The sequence below is a fragment of the Halichoerus grypus genome, chromosome 6 (genome assembly GCF_964656455.1).
Source record: "Halichoerus grypus chromosome 6, mHalGry1.hap1.1, whole genome shotgun sequence".
NCBI classification, from domain to species: Eukaryota; Metazoa; Chordata; class Mammalia; order Carnivora; family Phocidae; genus Halichoerus; species Halichoerus grypus.
Window position 1 is genome coordinate 92661054 of NC_135717.1, and position 23953 is coordinate 92685006.

A 23953-nucleotide genomic window follows, 5' to 3' on the forward strand; every position below is an offset into this window, starting at 1 on the left:
TAGCCACACATGGCTAGTGATACCATGTTGGACAACACAGTTATAAAGCATTTCCAACATTGCAGGAAAGTTCTATTGGGTAGTGCTGAATAAATGTTGACCTTGTTGCAATGAAGATTTGACTGGATCCTTGTTTTAACTTTCAAACAACATATGCACCTTACTCTGTCTTAAAAAATAGATATTTTAAAAAACACTATAAACATGTCATCTTTCATGTATAAAGACACTCTGGTTTCTTCATGTGTGAACTGGATATGCAGTTTTTCCCATTTCCAGAATTTTCAAGTTGGCTATTCCAATAATAGCTAATGATTAATATTGGTAGATTTGCATTCTATCTCCCAATTCTATTGGGCCATATTGCAATTATGAGATGGCTTATGGCTCATAATCTGTGTTCATACCACAAAGGAAACTTTACAAGGACTAACTCTGTGATCTTGACTCCATTTACATATAAATATCTAGGTAGTATCATTCTAATATTCTCTGGGTCTCTAACAGGCTCTAAATCATGAATCCCTGAGTTCATGAGTACTGTATGCCAAAAACTGTGAGGATACTTAACATATGAGACCTAGGCAGCCTTAAAATTTTCACTATGGTAAGGAAGATAAAATTCGTGTATACAATAAATGAGGTGTCCAGCCTTTTTAAATGTCTATAATGTCATAAATAACTGCATACAAAGAGTAAGTACCATACTCCAACAACTGCTTGAACCAACCACAGACATTTTAAAAATAAACCCAAAGTAGAAAAGCACAAATACAGATTATGCTATTTCTCAGGTGACACTAAAATTATGCTGAATAACAAAAGTGAGCATATTAAGTAAAAGGACAACCATTTGAAAAAATTGATTGAAAAAGCTATTGGGCTTTTTTCTCTTGTTTAATAAACTTTTCTACTTACCTAAAAAGAAAACTTATAGCACATGTGTCATAATATATAAAAAGTTATTTTTATAAGGCACCTGGCTGGATCAGTCAGTTAAGTATCCAACTTTTGATTTTGGCTCAGGTCATGATCTCAGGGTAATGAGATCAAGCCCCGTGTGGGCTCCACGTTGAGAGGGAAGTCTGCTTAAAATTCTCTGTCCCTCTCCCTCTGCTCCTCTCCACTCACATACGTGCACACTCTATCTCTAAAAAAAAAACAACTATAATATAAAGAGTTTATATAATGTTATTTCATTTAAAAGAAGTAGATAGTGTTTTATCAAGTACCTGAAGTAATTTTTCATAAAATTATATTAAAATCAAATGTTGAAGGTTTCTGTTACATAGTATGCCCAAAAAATCTCCCTATGTTCTAATTATTCAAGTCTTGACTTCAAGGCTAAGGAGGAAATTTTGGCAGTAAAAAGCACAAATTCAGATTAAGCAAATAATCTTAGATTTAGACTCTCACAGAAACTAAAACAGACCAGAAGCAATGTCGACAAATTAGACCAATGAATAAATACATATGAAACAGTAGTATGTTATTCCCTCTGTTTCTGGTCATTTACCTCTCCAGTCTCTGCTTTTGAGGTTTCTTTCTTATGGGATTCTGTAGATAACCAAGGCATCAGTAAAGGTTTCAGGACCACATTTTCTCTGGCATAGCTTCCTATAAAATAAAAACCGAATTTAAATTTGTGAAAGATTATTTTCTGCCCATGTAAGTAATCAATATTTCCTTCAATTCTGTCTCAAACTGACTCTTGTTGTATTAACTTCTTTTAAAAGAACTCAATCTACTACTCCATGACCCAGTTACAACCTGAGAAATAATTGACATGGGTCATAAATTCTATCTTCTGTGAATGGTCAGTATCCAGGGTTATGAGTCCCAAGTGTTTGGTGAGTCTACTATGGAGTTAATGGCTCATCCCTTGTTGAGAGCAGCATATTTGCAGTTATCCACAGTCCTTTTTATTTACTCCTGGGAGAAGCAGGGAAAAAATAATCCATGAAATTCCCATCTTGCTTAAAAGCAAAACATCTGTAGGAGACCCAAGAGTGTTGCTGGCTGAATTCACTAACATAAAAGCCTGTATTTCATCAGCTTTTCTCTCATTAAAAAATCAATATCAGCTATTATGGAAGGCTCCCAAAGAACACAGGGACCATTCACCCAGTTTAAAATGTTTATCACACCCATTATTATATCAGATATTTCCCAGAAGAAATCTTTCTAACTGCTCTATGTGGTGGCAAAGAGTGTCTGTTTCCCTAAGCATAACTATCAAAATAGCTTTGGACTTAGTAGGAGGAGAACAGAAGTTGAAAATTTTAAAGTGTTCCTCTCCTTTAAAAAGGAAATTATCTGTTTATCACCTGTATCTTTTCATTACCTATACTAGCCTAGCCACCCTTTCCCTTTCCTATTGCCCCAAATAAAGTTATTACCCATGGAATCTAGGCTAAGAGGGACTTGAACCACATCTCTGTGAGTCAGAGAACAGACATGATTAAGTGGACCCCGGTGTGAGGTCATACATACTCCGATGGCAGGGTCACAATACTCAGTCTCCTCTCTCAACAAGGGCAAAGCTTGCACTTGTTTACTTTTAATCAACCACAGAATAAGGAGAGAGCTGGATTCATCTACTTTGAAGCCATCTACACTTGGCAGTTGGTGTATAATGGGGGTTGGGGGGAGAAGAAGGAGTATGTATAGGGTGTACTTCCCAAGAAAATGTTTGACAGAGTTCTAAGCAAGCAGGTGTGAATTCTGAGTATCCAGAGAAACCAGAAAGCAATGCAGATCTAAGGAAGAAGCTCTTCTTAGCAAATGGACAATCATAGTCTGATAAAGGGGAAACTTTCACAATAAGTACACAGATGTCTCTAGAACTAGTACAAAACTGAAAAGATAAAGCCTAATCTAGACTTTAGTTGCTGCTGGAAATATACTCTCTATGGTTGGTTTTAAATTTCATAGTCAGGGTTGAACTTGCTACTTCTAGGCTTTTAGTGCCTTACAAGGTCAGACATTTTTTTTCATTCATTCATTCACTCATTCATTCATGCATGCAAGCACGCATTATTTTACAGACTTTCATAAAGTTCTATTTGCAAGGCACCAAGCTTGACAATATAAACAACTTAACATCAAATAACAACTCAGTTCTTGTCCTCAAAGGACTTCAAATTGAATGTGATAAACATATATGTGAACAAAACATAGTACTTGAAAGAGGTGTGACCAAGATTGGATTGCTGTACAAAGAAAGCAGTAATTAAATCTTACCAAGAAAATCTGTGGTGCTTCAAAAAGAAAGACATATTTAAGCTGCGCCTTCAAAAGGAATTTCAATAGATAAGGAGGGAGAGGAAAGGAATCTTGGCTGAGAGAAAAATATAAGTATGTGTGGAGGCTCGAAGAGCATGCGCATGACATGTGTTGGAAATAGAGGTAATCAAATGTACCTAGTCTGTGGTACAAAGGAAGACCTATATAGAAATAGATGAAGTGACAGATCACAGTTAGATTATAAAAGACATTTATGACCAGAATGAGGATTTTGGACTTTGATATATAGACACCTGAGAACTTAGAAGTTTCTTTGCTTTTGATGAAGAGAGTACCATCATCTAGCTTGGATTTTAAACAGATAACTCAGAAGTTATGTAATTAGAGAGAGAGGGATTAAAGAACTAGAAAAAGGCTACTCAAGTTATCTAAGCTAATGAAGATGAGGAGCTGAACTAGGATAGTAATTGCAGTGGGAAGGGGAATGAATACAAGAGATCCTTGAGGTGGTTTTTATAGAATAATGTAACTGACATTGGGAGTCAGGAAGAAGAATCAAAGATGTGAAGTTCTTGTTAATTGGACAATGGTGGCAGTTTAAATGGCACTGTGAAACAGGAAAAAGGAATTTATAGGAGAAGAGAATTTGCTCAAATTTAGATATCATGTATTTTGATGATCCATGAGGAGAAGCAGTTAACACCTTTCTAGGACTACCTGATCCATTTCGTCGTTTTAATTACTATCTGTTAATGACTCCCAAATCTATATTTACAGCTATATGCTTTAGATTCCACCCAGCCATCCAAATATATCCAATTAATTATCCAACTCTACTTCCTACATATCTTTAAAATCCAATAAATTATCTTTTTTCTTTATTCCTAAACATTCTCCTAGTTTAGTCTTTTATTTGGCTTCACTTTAATCCACGTTCCATAAATAACGACGATGATCTTTTTAAAACACAATTCAGTTATTTTCATGCCCATTTAAAAACACTAAAAGAGCTGTCTCACTTTTAGGATAAAGTACAAAACTTTTATATTGCTAAAAGATCTTACTCTACTTACCTCTTTAGCCCCATCTCTTGTCACCCATCCACAGGATGTCTTATGTTCCAGAAGCTCTCCTGGAATTCTTTTTGTGAACTACTGAAACATGTCTTGCTCTCCTCAGTACATCTATGTATGCTGCTCCCTCTGCCTGAGTGGGGACAGTAGGAAAGACAACAGTTTCAAATCCGTTTCTTTCTCGCTTGAACTTCATCAAGTCAATCACAACTTCACCCATCTTTCCTAGCCATATTCTCATTTCATCCTTTATTTTTAGCATTAGTAGCATTGTTCTTAACTTCCCACCACTCTAAGAGGGCCTCTATTCCAGAACAGGAAATAATTTATCATCTTAGTCATAGAGGTAATGTTGACATTCTCCTCCTTCTTCTCCTCCTCATGCTCCTCCTCCTCCTTCTTTTTCAAAGTTTAAATTTATTTCAGAAAGATCTTTTTCTCAAAAAATATTTTCTTTATTTTTGCCTGTAACTAAAATGAATATTATCCCTTCAGTCTACATTATAGTATAAACACAATAAGTTTCCAAAGGTTGGCAGAAAAAAATATCTGAGACTTAGTATAATTTTATCTTTACTTCATTGTTTTAATAATCTTTAACAAATGGAATCACCACTTAACTAGGGAAAATTGTGTTTTTTGGATATGAGTCATAGAGTCATGAAAGATTGTAAGATTAAGAACCAGAGGGATGAGTTTTATACTCTGTGCTTCCACGCCATTTGATCTGGACACTTCACTTACACTTTTTGGGGGATTAAGTTTTTCTTCTTTAAAATGGGTATTGCAATATAATTTTTGTGTAACAATTTATAAGTATAAATCCTTTCCTTATTCATTAACCATTTGATTGCCCTAGAACATGTTGGGTATTCTTATCTCTACTTTAAAAGAGAAAATGGAGATTCAAAGAAGTTAAGAAACTTTTTTCATGATTATTCAGATTTTAAATAGTAGGTCTAGAGATTCTGACACTAGAACCCTAATTAGTCTACTGTCCAGTGCTGAATATGCCTCTTCTACAAGAAGACAAGGTGAGGTTAATCATACTATCACGCTTACTTCACTGGTTTATGATGAAGATAAAATTAAATTATTAATCTGCAAGCACTTTGACAACTTTATTGGTTCTTCTTCTTATTATTATTGTTTGTTGCTTCTATTAGTAAACACAGGAAGTTAAAAAAAACATGAATTATATCCATTCATGTTTACAAACTGAAAAGCGTTGTTATGTAAATTTAAGTTTATATGTATTTGTAGAATTAACCAAGTAAGCTTAACCAAACTTGACTAAATAAGATTTGATTTACGTTTATTCTGAGTTTTTTTGTTTTTGTTCTGTTTGTTTTGCTAAGATGATACATGCAGGATTGCCTGAGCTGGGTGGAATCCAAGACCTGAAATATGTGTATAATAATCTTCGTCCACAAGACACAGACCTGGAAGCAACAAGTCATTTTACCAAGTAAGATTAGCTGTGAATGTATGAATGTACATACACTCATGTGTACAGATACATGTTTCACATTTGAGTTGATTTCAGGGTGAACAATCATTGGTATAAAGCTGTCATTTCTAGAACCAGCCTGTGTCTTCTTTCCCAGGGGATAGAAAGGGAGCAATGTGAATGTCTAGCAGAAGGCCTTAGTCAGTGTTTTTGTAGCATGCTATTGTTTGCTACCCAGCCTCTTCATCTAATACATTGCTCAATAAGAGGTCACTAAAAAGAGCAAGGCTGACATAAATAGATTGGTTGTTCTACTTGAACTGTGTCCAGGAAAACAATTTAGAAAAAGAGATTTATGATGAGATATGGACTCACTACTTTCATCTCTAAGGCAATACAAATATTGGAATACTTGGTAACTATCTTTTATTTTTAATCTATTTTTTACTAAGCAAGGCTGGGAAAACACTAATGCACATCAAAGTAAGAGTCTGGGCAGAATACAGTGAATATTAATTGGACTCAAAATCATTGTCAAAAGGGTGGTGCATTTTATAATAGAAGATTCCTTTGAACTTCAATATTTGAATGGATAGCATAATTGCTAGCAAGTTTTAGGGCTCAATAAATGTTAGCCATAATTATTATCATAGTAAATAGTTTAAGTAGAGAAATACAGTGCTCTTTCCTGTAACTTCTTAATATTAACTCTTATTTGAGTCTACTTTTTAATTGTTCTGATACTTTTAATAAAAAATTTATAAGTACAGATAATACTCTTTTTAATGGATGTATGCCTTGTCCTTCTGAGGAAAACAGTATTTACAAAATCTTTCCCACCCAATTATTACTTTTTCTCCCCTCCTTCCAGAATGTATAGTGAAGGCTCTCTATTACAATGGACTAATGAGAGTTAATTGGGACATCCTACATACTTGATGAATTTCACTTTTGCAAAGAATCTTTGTTTTGTGAACTCTAATTGAAAGGCTGCTATTGTGGTTGAGTAGAAGCAATATGGCATAATTAGAGAATACTAGAACTGGAGGTGCCCTTATACTTTATTCTGACAATAAATATGCAAATGAGGAAACAGATTCAAAGAATTAGAGGTCTTGCCCATGATTAAAGAAGTAGTAAGAAACAGAGCTACGATTAGGGACCATAAAAGTCCCTGGTCTAGGGTTTTTCAACATTCAATACTGGAAACAATATGATATCATTAAGGAACACCAGGCAGAGCCCTTGCCAAAAATATACCTTCCTGCTACTTAATTTGTTTCTGAAATTCTACCATTAGAGATTCTTTAGTGAAGTCTGGTAGGTTTTTTGAGTCTTTAAAAATGCCCCTTAATAGAGGGAACGTTCTGCATGGAGCACTGGGTGTTATACGCAAACAATGAATCATGGAACACTACATCAAAAACTAATGATGTAATGTATGGTGATTAACATAACATAATAATTTTTAAAAATGCCCTTTAATCGTAAAAGTTATCTCTGAAAGAAGCATTTGTTTATGTCCACTTAGAAAGCTACAAATATTAGTTGACAATCATCTGTGGCCAAAGCCACTAGCTTGAAGATTTTCATAAGTGTTCCAGATCCCTGGTTTTATGGATAATGAACTCTCAAGTTGCCTCAACTAATGGGGCAGGAGATTTGTGTGAGAAATCCAAGAGAAAGGCTAACAACTTGCCTCAGAAAGAGCAGAAGGTCTTCTGTCCCAGAGCCCGGAAGGTCCTTTGGAGTTCAAGACAGCCCTGGGATCCCGTCAGCAGGAAGCAGACTTTCACACTAGCTGCTCACCCCCAGTCCAGTTAACTCCATCCTAAGATCACATGGTACCAAAACACACCCCTCTCAGGCTATCCCATTAGGATCTGAGCGGGATACCTTTCTTTAAAGTGCACTACTGCACAACTGGCACAATGATTGATGTGTCAGTGGAAGCAGGTGGGGAGACAGAGGAGGAGCATGGAGAGGTCCAATAAAGGTAGAGGTTGGAAACATGTGATTAGGTTATAGCTTGTGTTTGATGTGTCATTGTTTAGATAGTTTACAAATAGTCCCTACTACCATTTAAAGCAAAGGGAAAAAACTATATATTGGATGAAGAAAAGCTCTTTCAGGCTCTGGCCACAGGAAAATGTAGATAGGTTTTATTTGTCCACCAGAGTTCCATCCCTCCACATTTCCTGACTTCAACTGACACATCCAGATCTATAAAAAGCAGAATCTTAGATATGGGTGAGCTTTCCTACGTTGACTTATCTCCTCTTCCTATTCAAGAGATTGTGAACTAATATGGGAAGTAGATCTGAAACCACTAATCTCCTGGCAGTGAGCTAGACCTCATTATCTTGCCTGCATATCTCTGCCAGGCTAATTTTCTCACTTTCAGATGTTATATAGTATGTTCTGTTAATTAAACTTCTTTCTACAACTTTATGGTAAAAAACTTGTTCTGCATTGCAGACTTAAAAAGCATCTAGTCAATTAAATGAGGGCACATCCTTTCTCTGTTCAATAATTGTCTTTGACTTGCCGTTTCCTACCGCTTACTTTTCAGGACCTTATGATCTGATTGTCTTTATCAAGGTTTATCTACCCCACCTCCATTATTCCCAAATGAGTCATCTTCTGGGTAGATAACTTTCTCAATATACATTCATTCCTCTTTTGTCTATTTAACGCATCAGAAATGCTTCCAAGGAATCATAAAATTACTGGAATAGAGGGGGGAGTCTGATCTAACTTTCAGTTCTACCTATTCTTTGAGATGCTGGACCATTCGTACCTCATCCATGAAACCTCAGATTATTCTAGTAGTGACTAGTCTTTTCTTCTATAATTCTACAGAACATGTACTACTTCCTGCTATACTTAATTTATTACTAAATTACATGTTGTCTAGTATATCACCTTAATATACTGGTTGGTTATACCAGTTTCTCCCAAGTAAAATAGGGGACATAGTCCCATTTTTCCACTTTTAAAAATATCTGAATGTGAAACAAGTTTTATTCCCCTTAAGATATATTTAAAAGTTTAACAGAAAATCCAATGTAAACATCAAACATTAAGTATATAAAAGTTATATAACAATGACTAACATTTAACATAGTACTTCTTATGTGTCAGGCCCTGTTCTAAGTGCTTTTCATGTGGTAACTTGTTTAATCATCATAACAAGTCTGTGAGATAATATCATTTTAATGTACATTTTTATTTTTATTTTTTTTATTTTTTTTTAAAGATTTTATTTATTTATTTGAGAGAGGATGAGAGGAGAGAGAGAGCACATGAGAGGGGGGAGGGTCAGAGGGAGAAGCAGACTCCCTGCTGAGCAGGGAGCCCAATGCGGGACTCGATCCCGGGACTCCAGGATCATGACCTGAGCCGAAGGCAGTCGCTTAACCAGCTGAGCCACCCAGGTGCCCTTAATGTACATTTTTAGATTAGGACATTGAGACCCCAGAGAGGTTAAGTAATTTGCCAAAGGATATAGCCAGCTGTAGACAGAACCACAATGTGTATCCAGGGGTTATGCTCCAGAGTGGGGGTCTTAAACTCCACCCTGTGTGCTCAAAACCATGTCTCTCATATGCAGGCCCTTGGGATAGGCTGGTTCATAATTCAGACCATAGTTTCCTCAGGGTCCCTTAGAGCCCAGTTGGGCTACAGTTTGAACAAAGTAGATCTTTTCTCAGGCAATAATCCTCATATCCTGAATATCCCAAGCCTTGAGGGAGGACAGATGTCCCTTCCCAGTACTATTATCTCTGTGCCATCACCAGGTGTCTCCTGGATGTTTGGTTTAAGATCTGCTATAATTGCCGCCCTGGGGGACCACCATGGGATAATTTGCCTAGTGACTCCAAAATAGTCACCCTCTTTCCTTTTTCTGTTTTGGCCCTTTAACAGATGTCTTGAACCTTTCTCTATTTTTCCCCTTGTCTGCTCAGAGAAAGATTTCTCTCATGGGAGCATGAGACTCACTCTCCCTTTAACTTCCAAGAGCCTGTCTCAGTAATATATTTTATCCTATAATCTCAATCACATACCTTTATTTTTAGATATGATTTAATGTGTTTTGAGTTTGCCTCTCCACCTGTTCTCTAAATTCTTTGGTAAGCAAATGTAGATCAAGTGTTGAGAATCTTTTCTACCACACAGCACTGTGAAGAACCTATTATGGAGATTCAAGAAACCTCAATTAATTGTGACTGAGATTCTTAACCATTTTAAAAAGTTACTTATAATTTTACAACTGATTATAGAATATTTCTTTTGTCAATACTTAATGTATAGAGTGAATTTATAAAAGTAGCCTGAATAATTAAAAACAAGAGTGGAACCTTTAATGACATGATCCACATGGTTAAAATTAATGATAAGCAAGTGCACTTGCTTATTTTTCTATGTAAATAATATCGTTATCTTAAGCTGTGTTCTCTGACATCACATGGATTCCAAAACTTAAGGAGGTACTTGAAGTGTAGACGTCAGTGCACATAATTTACCAAAAGAGAAATGAAGTTATGTAATGGATTCAGCGTTAGTGCTGGTACTTCAATGAGTGGCATTAACTCTTTTAATATACTTATGAGCACTCCTGTATATTTAAAGTCCTTGTTCTCTTTGTTCTGATGGGCTAAAAGTGCTTTATGCCGCTGTTTATTCTGGTATTAGTACTAAAATAGAAATAAAAATAAGATAAGAAAATCCACCCGCCACCACCACCACCACCAAGCTCACAGATCTGGGCCATGAATGAGGACTAAGCCCTCTGAGACACAGCATGTGTGGCTACCTTAAGTACCCTAGTCCTGACTACAGTATTAGCATTAAGAGGCTGCCCTCTTGACACTGTATGAGACTTAAAAGAAAGAAATGACTTTTCCTGCCTCTCTAAGAGAGTACTCAATTTATGAACCACATAGGATCCTATCTTATTCTTGGGTATTCACATTCAGGGTTAAGAGCTGATCGTAAGAGTTTCAGAAGATGCTGTACTCCACATGGCATTAAAAATTGTATTATAATTAATGGTATTTAGAGGAAAATGAGAATAAAATTGGTTTACTGGCCACAAAGGTTTTTCACAGCACTGCCAACTCTTCTCTCTGCTTCCCTTACTTTTTTCTACTCACCTTACAGCTGAGTGCTGTTGAATAGAATCAAGAAAGTCTCATGACTCAGTTCCTGAAATTGATACTCTCATGTAATATCTCTGCCAAGCTCACTGCTAGGCAACAAAGACAACGATCCATTAAAATGCTGTCCAAATGGGTTATTTTAGAATTTTCAATCACTTTCAAACCTCGGGTTAGCTGTCCTTAGAAACAGATAACTATTTCACAGACCAGACTGGGATCATTAAGCATAAACTTCCCTGCCTACCTCCCCTCCCACATACAGATCATGCTTTTCACTTCATTCATTTTCTGCTCCAAAAATGTGAGAGGAAATTTTCCATGTATTCCCAGATATTCCATTTGGCCTGCCACACAGATTCTTTGGTTTAATAAGTATAAGATCTCCTGTCCTTCGGCTAAAACTGAAGGCAGTTTGAAGCAAAACACAAAATTCCAAACTTTAAAAAAAAAAAAAAAATTTGTATTCATGAGGTATTTTAGTAGCAAGAACCAGAGATTCTATCTGATACCCTTAGAGAAAAGGGTATATATGGACTCAAACTATAACCTAACAAATCCCAGAAACCAATGGGACCTGGCTAGTTTCCAGTGGAAACAAAGATCTTCTACTCTGTTTAATCTACCTTTTTGCCCATTGGCCAGTACTCTAGTCTAAATTCCAAAGAGAAACAGTCTTAATTGACTTAACTAGTTGCCTTTGTCCCAAATGGACAGGATCCTTCACACAAAGCCATCATGGATTCTGTTGCCCATCCTTACACCTATTATGGGCCACCCCTTGACAAAGAACAGCCTAGAGTTTCTTCTCTGAATTTTGAGCTTTAGAGAGAACAATCTTAGTTATGAGGGGCCACTCAACTGCAGAGCAGGCATGATGACTGTCCTAAGTATAACTATAAAACCACTGGAAATGTCGATGACATCCAGAAAGAGTGCTCCTGGACTCCTCCTAACAGAGCCAGAGTCTGTGAGCCACCCACAGTGTGCAGACATAATGCCAGAAACTCCCAGTGTTTCTGTCACTCCTCCTTAGTTATTTTTCATGGCTACAGGGTGAGACGAGACTCTGTGCTCAAATGTCTCAAAACACAGTTCAATGGCCTTTTGTCTGTTTCTCTTCAAAATTGAGAAGGAAAATATGGGACAGGGATGCAGATCCCTGGATTCTTTTATCATTAAATTTTCTTGATGCTTTTTAAATACTTGGCAAATTGTTATCTCATGGATTGTTGTAATTCCACAAATATGGGTCAAAATTTTCCTTTGCCTTAGATTAACCATTGATACCCACAGAAATAAATGCTCACCAGAAAAACAAACAAACAAACAAACAAAACAACAGAACCTGGAGAAATTAACAATCATGGTGTCCAACTTTCCCTAAATTAGGAAAGCAAATTTCAAAGAGAAATGCAAATTCAAACAGGTGGAAGTTTCCCTTTCATTGTGAAAGTCTCCCAATTAAAAAAAAAAATGAATTATAAAATCAAATCTGAACTAAATGACTTTATAAATTACTTTTTTAACTGCAGGTATAATACCTTTTACAATGCTGTATTTCCTAAGTTGCATGACCCAGTCACACTCATTACAATGTTTGATAGCTTAGCTGTTGTTCTAAATTTCTGCAATAGGAGAGTCTCTGTTTTTGAATTATATATGCTACACTGAGAATTTGCCCAATTTCCCTAAATATCAAGTCATGATACACCTTAGCTATTAGCTTTTAAAAAAAAAAAGATATTTTAACTCTTTAGGAGACTATCAGTCTAAAGGCTAAGAGCATTTGGAAAGTTCCATGTACCCACCAAGAGTGCCAGAAGTCATTAGTTAACAAAAGATGAATAGTCCAGATGGCGCTGTTTCACAACAGCCGATCACCCCACCACACCTACCTGCATTAGCCTACTCTTACTGTAGTAAATGACTGAAGTCATTTACTATTTTTAAATATATTTTTTTCACATTTTAAAGATTTTTATTACCTTAATTATAGCACCATTTATCACTATGGATTTTTCTATATTATTGCATGTTAAGATTTATTTTCCTGCTTTGTGTAAGATTTCATTTTAATACCATCAATAAAATAAGCTGGCTTGGGGGTGGGGGCGTCAATAGGAATAGACACCTGGAATATCATTTCACTGGCATAATACTTACATATAATAAGACCAATCCATCAACCTTTTTCTGGGCCTTTCTTCCATTTGCTCTGATTTGGTTGGTTTTTTTTAAGTAACTTCCCTAAGAAAGTGTAAGAATTACTTATTGATAGTCAAGACCATGGAGCCTAGAATTCTTGTTTGTATGCAGAGTTAGATGCCTGTGATGACATTTACATAAGGCTCACTAACCCTGTAAGTAAATTTTGAAGACTTCAAACTTTAACTTGGAACACAGCAAAGTTTTTTGTGTTTTGGTATTTTTTTTTTTTTTGTAAGCTAAGTTCTAAACAACGAAGCAAGAGAAAAGAAAAAAAAAGGAAGAAAAGAAAGAAAGATAAACCTGCCCCTTGTTTTAACCATTATCTAATTTATTTTTTGTAGGATTTCAAGAGTTTACCACAAGTCATTTTCCAAAAAACCATAAATCTGCACATTTGTTTTCTTTTGTATCCCTCTATGTAGTTTGCTACCTTTTGGGCTCATATATATTCATTTCTTTACTTATTTGGTAGTAAGCTTTCTGAAATAATATTTGCATAATATTATTCTATTTCCAATTACTTTTCATATGTTACCTAATTCAATTCTGTCAACAGTCTTGGGGAAACGGCATGGTTTAGTCATCACCTATGTTTTATAGATGAAACAACTGAGTGTCCTGGAAGCTAATTGACTTTCTTGAGATCATGGGCAGAACTAATAAGTGAGTTCAATATAGAGCAAAATTGATTTCTTGCATAATAGATGCTCTTCCCAGGACCTTAAGCAAAATCACATGATAATTTTTCACATGGTGAAAAATCCTACATGTGGAACTCTTAATGCTCTGATAGTCTCAGATAAATATAGATCTTTTTAACTTAGTGTCTTCAGGTTAGGTGAAAGAATATGGTAAGAAAATATCCAAACATCTAAATGTTTAACAAGAAAATATCTAAATGCTTATAACCATGTATCTCAAATTAGGGTGACAGGCCATCAAAGCCACAAGGATTACCATGAGATATTCTTTCATAATATCATTTTATTTAAAAGTTAGAACAAGGGGTGCCTGGGTGGCTCAGATGGTTAAGCGTCTGCCTTCGACTCAGGTCATGATCCCAGGGTCCTGGAATCGAGCCCCACATTGGGCTCCTGGCTCAGCGGGGAGCCTGCTTCTCCCTCTGCCTCTCTCCCTGCTCATGCTCTCTCTCTCTCTCTGTATCTCTGTGTCTCAAATGAATAAATAAATCTTAAAAAATAATGATAATAAAAGTTAGAACAAGAAGGTTAAATTTTTGTGTTCATACATGTGTACATACATGTGTAGCCAGTCATCTATTTTTCATGTCAGACAATCTTGAATTTTTAAAAATAAAAATGCACAGAGATGAACTTTTTTTATTGTATACCAAGGATGCATCAGCAATGATTATTTACTGAATTCATTTCAGAATGGTATTGGTTTTTTGGTTTAAAAATATGGGTTTGAATACTTATTGTTCCAGTATAAGCTTGTAACAAAGTAGGAATTATCTTGATAGCGCACTTTACAGGCTTAAGTATGAGAAAGTTTTGGGAAGATATTTTAGAGATTACAAATTCAACATTGAACTATTATTTTTCTTCATGGAATAAAAGAAATTATGACAAAGTTGTATTAAGTCATTGTTCCCTCTGAATCGTTAAGAATGACTCACGAACCTGGACATTCAATCAGTAACTCCAATAAAAAGAAAAAAAAAAAAGTAGTGTACTTATCACACATGCCAAAACCAATGCAACAAAAATGAAGTTTGGAGGTTAGATGAAGAAATTTGTTCATGGGGAGTATGAGTCACTTGAAACTCTTCTATTTATATATGATAAAATTACAGAGTCAATGGTAAAATGAGAATGTTCTTAAACAAATTCCCTCACAGATAAAGTCTTTTGAAAATATTTCCCTGAGATTATTGAAGAGACTGGTTAGTAAAACAGGTATTCTATCAAACCACAAAATGATATAAACAACTTCAGCAATAAGAATATATTCTTGAAATTTCCATCCTGTTGCCTCAGAAACTTCGCTCAACTGGCGTTCCACAGCGTTATAGAGACCTCTCCTCAGTGGTTGTTCCGATGTGACTCACAAAGCAGTGAAAAATATTTGCCCCTTACAGTCACATATTGTATAAATGCAAGTTCAAAAAATATTACAATATTTAATCTGAGGAAAAAAATACTACTGTTCTCTGTATGTTGAACCTGATGTGGAAGATCAGACCTCTTGGATTCAACCCAGTTTTCTGAGACTGATAAACTCAATTGCTCATTCACACACACACACATAGCTAGGAAACCTGTTCGTAGCAGCTGTTTCTAATGATAAGCAATTTAAAATATTTACGTCACATGAAAAGGTGAATATATTATGAAGCAGTATAGATTTTGTACACATTTAAGATAGGACATAAGGTTTAAGATTTTATGGTTATTGTATAACCCTTTGGACTATGTTCCCTGGCTATAAAAAATACCATTAAATGTTTTTCTAAGGTTTGTTTTTATGTAAAAATTAAAGGATCATTATTTTAGTGCCTTTATTCCACCTAAGAATTGCATGCTAAATCTATTTAATTGGCTAATCTTAAAGACAAAGTTGAAAGACTGTTTATTATAAATAATCCACAATGAGAGCAAAGACGGGAATCAGATAAACGTGAGTTGAAATTTTCGTTACTACCTTCTAAATAATGTCACCTTTGGTATTCGTTTAACCTTTCTTGGTCTTTTTTTTTTTTTTAATCTATTGCTAAAATAATTTTACTATTTTCTTATAAGGATGAAAAGATTAACATAAGGCATTCAATGCAGTGCTTGCCAAAGGATATATACTCCCTGAGGGCAGAAATCTGATTTTTCTCTACCTCTATGTCCCACCACATAGAACAGCGCCTGGCAGAGAGTTAGAAGTGTTTATCAGGATGATCTGGAGGTTTCCTTTAAGAAATTTAAGAACTGGGTCCTTCCAACTGGGGCTTTGAACCTGTAATATGAGGATACTCCAAAGTATAATCCTGCTGATGCTGCCATTAAACAAAATAAATCATAGGGCTACCACCTGCATAAATCAGATCCTTGCAGAGGCCTGTAACCTACTACTCTCAGGTCCCCAGTCCCAGATTGGGTCATATTAAAAAGCACTATTCTATCTGACCTGTTAAATCTGTCACCTATGAAATAGGAGATGGATTTAGGTGAAAGTCTACCCTAAAACTATAGGCTTATCATAAAAGTTCATCCTTCATCTCAAGTCTTCTTAGATCTTAACTGTTGGACAGTGTAAGAGTAAGGCATGGATGTAGTTGAGATTTTGTGAAGGTGAGTACATCAGAACTTAGGACATATGGTTCATAGCAGATCTTTATGAGAAGAGAGTACATGCTGTCACCCTAGAGTTTCCACCACAATACATGAAATGTGTTCAGTAAATATTTGTTGAATGAATGAATGAATGAATGGTTGGGTCTCCATAAATCATGATTAGCATTGTACTCATACTACTATTATTATCTTCATTCTTTAAACTATGAATGAGAAAAGAAATGAATGTTTTATATTATACAATATACCCATAAATTCATAAAGTCAAAGAATATCTTTAGGTACATGAACACTGTGGAAATGAATAATGATCAGAGTCATATTTTAACTTATTTAACAAATTTTGGCTTAGATTGATGTATAGTAATGGAAAATTTTGGAATTTACTTTAAAGAGTCTAATACCAGAACAAGATAAATGGGTTTGAAGCTTTATAAAATTGAGGAGAAAATTATTAAACATTATTGAACTACATTGTTAACACTGAGGACATAACAGATTAGTCTAAAGAAGGCATTGCATAATAACTTTGATAGATGCCAACCCAGAAAGTGGTATTTAATTATATTCAACATCCATTCCTCTTAGAAAATTTTAGTAATCTCAGAATAGAAAGAAACTTAGATAAACATCATACTTTTAAAAGTGGAAAATTGCAAGCATTCCCATTAATGTCAGGAAAAAGATAATAATGCCTTTATATTGATAAGTAAAGCCCTATGCTTAAGTTTTAGTATATTGTTATTTTCCATTTGAATAAGACAACAAAGAAGATAATCCTAAGGAATTAAAAAAAAATGGAATAACAAGAGTCAGTAAAGTAAGTAGTTACAAGATAAACAGTCAAGACTCTGTAGTAAAAAAGATTAAAGGGGAAACGTTATATGATCACCTCAACAGATACAGAAAATGTAGTTAGTAAAATTTATAATTACTTGTTTCTTAAAAACTCCAGAAATAGAAAGGAATGTCCTTAGCTAAAACTGAACAGAAAACATTATACTTAATGGTGAAACATTGAAAACTTCTTTGTAATCAGGAACAAACCAAAAATGTTTGCTATCACCACTTCCATTTAACATTGATCTGGGTCTTAGCAGTGCAAAGGTAACAAAAACTATCATTTTTGCAGATTACATGACTGTGTCCGTACAAATTTCAAAAGATCATACAGAAATATTGTTAAAATCAATGAGAGTTTAAAATCTACTTACAGGGTGCCTGAGTGGCTCGGATGGTTAAGCATCTGCCTTCAACTCAAGTCATGATTTCAGGGTCCTGGGATCGAGCCCCGCTTTGGGCTCCTGGCTCAGCAAGGAGTCTGATTCTCCTTCTTCCTCTACCTCTCTCTCTCCTGCTCATTCTCTGTCTCTCTCTCTGTCTCAAATGAATAAACAACAACAACAAAATCATAAAATCTACTTACATATTATCAAATGTTGGTTAAAATTTAGGAAAAGATAGTATTTACAATTTGTCATTAACAAATATGTGTTCAATTAGGGAATAAATCTAACAAAAGATACGCAAAATTTTCACAGGAAAAAAATCTAAACTCATAAAAGGAGATGTAAAACAAGACTTAACTAAATGAAGAAATCTACCATGCTTACCAGGTGCATGTCTTAATATTGTAAAGATGTTAATTCCACCCAAATTGATTTATACTTTCAATACAGTACCACTCAAATCCTTACACATTTATTTTTTGTATGGGTGAGCTTGATAAGCCGATTCTATGGAAGAAGATATTTGTAAATGACATATCAGATAAACGGTTAATATCCAAAATCTATAAAGAACTTATCAAATTCAACACCCAAAAACAAATAATCTAGTTAAGAAATAGGCAGAAGACATGAATAAACACTTTTCCAAAGAAGACATCCAGAAGGCTAAAAGACACATGAAAATATGCTCAACATCACTCATCATCAGGGAAATACAAATCAAAACCACAATGATATTATCACCTCACACTTGTCAGAGTGGCTAAAATTAACAAGTCAGGAAACAACAGATGTCGGTGAGGATGCAGAGAAAGGGGAACCCTACCGCACTGTTGGTGGGAATGCAAACTGGTGCAGCCACTCTGCAAAACAGTATGGAGGTTCCTCAAAAAATTAAAAATAGAACTCCCCTACAACCCAGCAATTGTACTACAAGGTATTTATCCAAAGGATGCAAAAAATGGTGATTCAAAGGGTCACAGGCACCCCAATGTTTATAGCAGCACTATCCAACAATAGCCAAATTATAGAAAGAGCCCAAATGTCCATGAATGGATAAAGAAGATGTGGTATATATATACAGATAAAGATATATATATAGTGAAATATTACTCTGCGATCACAAAGAATGAAATCTTGCCATTTGCCACAATGTAGATGGAACTAGAGTATATTATGCTAAGAGAAATAAGTCAGTTAGAAAGACAAATACATGATTTCACTCATGTGGAATTTAAGAAACAAAACAGATGAACATAGGGGAAGGGAAGGAAAAATAAAATAAGACAAAAACAGAGAGGGAGGCAAACCGTAAGAGACACTTAAAATAAAAAATAAATGGGGTTGCTGGAGAGGTGGTGGATAGAGGGATGGGCTAAATGGGTAATGAGCATTAAGGAAGGCATTTTTGGGGGGCATTTGATGAGCACTGGGGGTTATATATAAGTGATGAATCACTAAATTCTACTCCTGAAACCAATACCACACTATATGTTAACTAACTTGAATTTAAATAAAATAAAATAAAAATAGAATATATTTGGGAGATTAGAGGTCCTAAAATAGTGAAAAAATACCTAAAGAAGAAGAGGATAAAAGAGCTTGTGGATTTCAAGACTTATTATAAGTTCCAGCTTTTAAGGAAGTGTAGTATTGACACAGAAATGGACAAATGACAAGTGCAACAGAATAAAGAGGCCAGAAGCAGGCCTAGGCATATATAGAGGCTTAGTATTGGACAAAATTGAATCAGCAAGGAAAGAATAGTCTTTGCAATTAAAAAAAAAAAGGTTAGATTTATGACTGTACATCTATACTTTCAGATACTGTGTGGTCATTTCAAAAATAGGTCTAACTCTGTGTTCTGAATTAGAAAGATTGCTCATTCAACAGATATTTTGGGGTCACCTACTATGCACCACTTACTATAAAATTTTTCTTTCAAAATATATTACTAAGTTAAAATAGCAGATTACAACATTGCTTAGAATTGTAATTTTTGACTCCTGTGTTTTTTTACTTCTATCTCACACAACATCACAATCCTTACAAAATGGTGCTCTTTTTGTCTGTCTAATTCCATTCTTCCCTTCCTCACTCTATCAGCCATTCTTTGCCATCTGCCAAACACCAGTCACCCATCTACCTCTGAGTTTCTGGAATAGCTATTGTTTCTTCTTCTAATGTCCTCCATCACAAATCCCCATGGCCTACACTCGGCAAATCAAGGTCTGTTAGTGTCCTTTACAGCATATATTACTTTCTCAAATCCTTTATTTTTAAATGTTTATTTCATTATTGTCTGAATTTCACATTATATAAACTCTATAAAGGGAGAAATTTCTGTTATTCATTGCTATATCCCAACACTAGAATAGCACCTGGCATGTAGTAGGAGTAAAGATAGTGTGTATATATCTCTGTGTATCTATTTGTTTGCACAAATGTATAAAGAAAACTCAAAAGAATAATATCAAATTGTTTCTAGCAGTTATTTCTGGAGGAGAGTGGTACTGGAAGAAGGATGAAGGGAAACTTTCCCATTTTACTTCATATTTTACTGTGTTGCTTGAATTATATATTATAACAAGTCAAGTTTTTTAATGTTCCTGAATCTCTTCCAAATAAAACAGACATATCAAATAGGGTAGCAAAACTCAAAAACTATGGACAATACCTACAACAAAACTATGCAAGAAAGTATTCCCAAGAACCCTAAAATACAAGCAGGTAGGACAAACCATTCAGCTATAAGACCTGTGTATCAGCATGTTATGGGAAGAAGCTAAAGAAGCAATAGGCCATCTGATTGGCCTGAGAGCACGACTCCAAAGACCCCACAGGAACTCATTGGAAAGCTGAGCAGATCAATTTGATAACAGCAGCTAACATTGGGAAGAATTTTTACACATTCCAATTCACTGGGAAGGGCAAGTGTTCAGTGGCAGATCCGAAAAGGTCAGAGAACTTTATGAGCTTTCAGAGGTAACTGGAGCTTCCTTCCAGGAAAAAGTCCTACACTGAAGAGAAACTGCTATATGTATACTCCAAGATGAGAGGAGAAAGATTACAGGAGAAAAGGAAAACCAAAGTCCAGAAAAAATTGGGGGTGAGGGGATAAGCAAAAGAAGCATATCTCAGAAAATATGAAACAACATTTTTTCACTGTTTTTATAACAAGGAAAAGGGAGCTTCAGACCCTCAAAAACCTTCTACTCCTTCCTGAAAGTTCAGGAATGCTAATTTCATATTAAAATGAGCAAGCAATGATGTAATGTATGGTGATTAACATAACATAATAAAATTAAAATAAAATAAAATAAAATGAGCAAGCAAAATGGATCATGTTTGAACGTCATACAAAATTATAATGAGAAATAAAGAAATAAGATGTAAAACAAAATCCATACAATGAAGTATGCCAGAAAGATATTCCCACCAAAGGAAGAAACTGTATCCTTGTATTTCAAATTGAGCTAAAAGAAATCAAGACAATGATAATGACATGATAGAACAATATATATCAGAATTAGAAAAACTCAGAAATGAGGTGATTGAATCCAAGAAAGAAAAATAAAAGAAAACATAATTTTTAATTGCATTTTTTCATTTTTATTTAAATACCAGTTAGTTAAAATACATGTATTATTAGTTGCAGGTCATACAGTGTAATATTAGTTAATTTACAGTGAATCGACACTTCCATACAACAGCTGGTGCCCATCATAAGTGCACACCTTAATCCCCATCACTTATTTAACCCGTCCCTCCACCCACCTCCCTTCTGGTCACCATCAGATTGTTTTCTATAGTTAAGACTCTGTTTTTTGGAATGCCTCTCTGTCTCTTTTTTTCCCCTTTGCTCGTTTGTTTTGTTTCTTAAATTCTACATATGAGTGAAATCATATGTTATTTATCATTCTCTGACTTATTTTGCTTAGCTTAATAGTTTCTAGCTCCATCCATCATTGCAATTGACAAGATTTCATTCTTTCTATGGTTGAATAATATTCCATTATATATATACCACATCTTTATCCATTCATCAGTCGATGGACATGTGGGCTCTTTCCATAATTTGGTTATTGTAGATAATGTTGCTATAAATATTGGCATACCTGTATCATTTTCAATTAGTATTTTTGTATTCTTTGGGTAGATAGTCAGTAGTGTAACTGCTGGGCCATAGGGTAGTTCTATTTTTAACTTTAAAGAGCCTCCAAACTGTTTTCCACAGTGGCTGCAGCAATTTGCATTCCCACCCACAGTGCAAGAGGGTTCCCCTTTCTCCACATCCTAGCCAACACCTGTTGTTTCTTGTGTTGTTGATTTTAGACATTCTGAGAGGTGTGAGGTGATATTTCATTATAGTTTTGGTTTGCATTTCCTTAATGATAAGTGATGTTGATCATCTTTCCATGTGTCTGTTAGCCAAATGTATGCATTATTTGAAAAATGTCTTTTCATGTGTTCCGTCCATTTTTAAACTGGGTTATTTGGGTTTGGGGTGTTGAGTTTTATAAGCTCTTTATATATTTTGGATACTAACCCTTTATTAGATATGTCATTTGCAAATATCTTTTCCCATTCCATAGGTTATCTTTTACTTTTGTTGATTGTTTGCTTCACTGTGCAGAAGCTTTTTATTTTGATGAAATCCAAATAGTTTATTTTTGCTTTTATTTCCCTCACCTCAGAAGACATCTAGAAAGAAGTTGCTATAGCCAATGTCAAAGAAGTTACTGCCTGTGTTTTCTTCCAGGATTTTTATGGTTTCAGGTCTCACATTTAGGTCTTTGATCCATTTTAAATTTATTTTTGTGTGTGGTGTAAGGAAGTGGTCCAGTTTCATTCTTTTGCATGTTGCTCTCCAGTTTTCCAGCACCATGTGTCGAAGAGACTTTTTCCCATTGGATATTCTTTCCTGCTTTGTCAAAGATTAATTGGCCATATAGTTGTGGGTTCATTTCTGGGAAAAGAAAACAATTTTAAAAGCAAACCAGAAGGAACACAGAATAAACATGACAATATAACAGATGCCTCCAGAGAAAAAGATGAACAAAAAGAGGACTTTTAAAAATAAAAGCAGTGAAAATCCAACATATATATACATAATGAAAGTCCCTGAAAAAGAAAACCAAAATAATATACTAAAATGGTATCAAAGCTAAATTATTTATTTAGTATTTTTTAAAAGATTTATTTATTTATTTTAGAGAAACAGAGAGCAAGAGTGCTGGGGGGAGGGGCAAGGCGAAAGGGAGAGAGAGAATCTCAAGCAGGCTCCATGCTGCCCAAATCAGGGCTCGACCTTAGGACCCTGAGATCATGACCTGAGGCAAAATCAAGAGTCAAATGCTTAACTGACAGAGCCACCCAGATGCCCCTTTATTTAGTATTTTAATAAATACTAGTATCATAATTACATTTTCTGAAGTCAAAAGACTTGAAATTACATTAAAATACATTGAATATTTGGGAAAATTACCTATAATAACCAACCTGAAACATATTTTAGAAAAACTATTGGACTCTGAAGAAAAAGAAACTTCCTTCAAGCATCCGGCAGAAAGACCAAATTATTTATAAGAGAAAGAAGTGTAGTATATTATCAGTTTTGAATACTAATTCTTTATTCCAAAAGAAAATAGAATGATGTTTTTATGGCACTCAAAAAAGAAAATGTGAGGGGCTCCTGTGTGGCTCAGTCGGTTAAGCATCTGCCTTTGGCTCACGTAATGATCTGAGGTCCTGGGATGGAGCCCCATGTCAGGGTCCCTGCTCAGCGGGGAGTCTGCTTCTTCCTCTCCCCTCCCCCACTTGTGCTCGCTCTCTCTCAAATAAATAAATAAAATCTTTTTTTTAAAAAAAGAGAGAGAGAAAATGTGAGCCAAGGATGATGTATCTAGACAAACTGACTTTCAAGTCAAGCCACAAACTATTGTCAACATCCAAAATTCAGAAACTTATTTCTTTGAAGCACTTTCTGAGGAGTTTAGTAGAGAATGAGCTTCAGGTAGTCAAAATGACAGAGATGCGGACATAATGCCTGGTAGAAAATTTAAGATTTAATGATAGTTAGAAAAGAGACTATGTAGTATGTATAGTACAGATACTATACAATGTAAATAGAATAGCTCTATGAAAAATGGAAGTGGAATAAGAAGCACATGTGAAGAACAGAATAAGCACACCATTTGCTTTATAGTATTAACTGGGATGAAAAGGACAACCCTGCAAATCAGATACCTGAGAAGAGGGTACAGAGGGGATAAAGAAC

The 23953-nt window shown here is 35.0% G+C and overlaps 1 protein-coding gene across 1 annotated transcript in view; it reads left to right on the top strand.

Moving 5' to 3' along the window:
* Window positions 1–23953, top strand: part of PIK3C2G (phosphatidylinositol-4-phosphate 3-kinase catalytic subunit type 2 gamma) — a 377014-nt gene that overhangs the window by 276897 nt on the left and 76164 nt on the right. The window contains exon 26 of the mRNA XM_036065643.2: window positions 5678–5787. Within this exon, the coding sequence (XP_035921536.2) occupies window positions 5678–5787 (110 nt within the window). The remainder of the gene's footprint in view (window positions 1–5677; window positions 5788–23953) is intronic.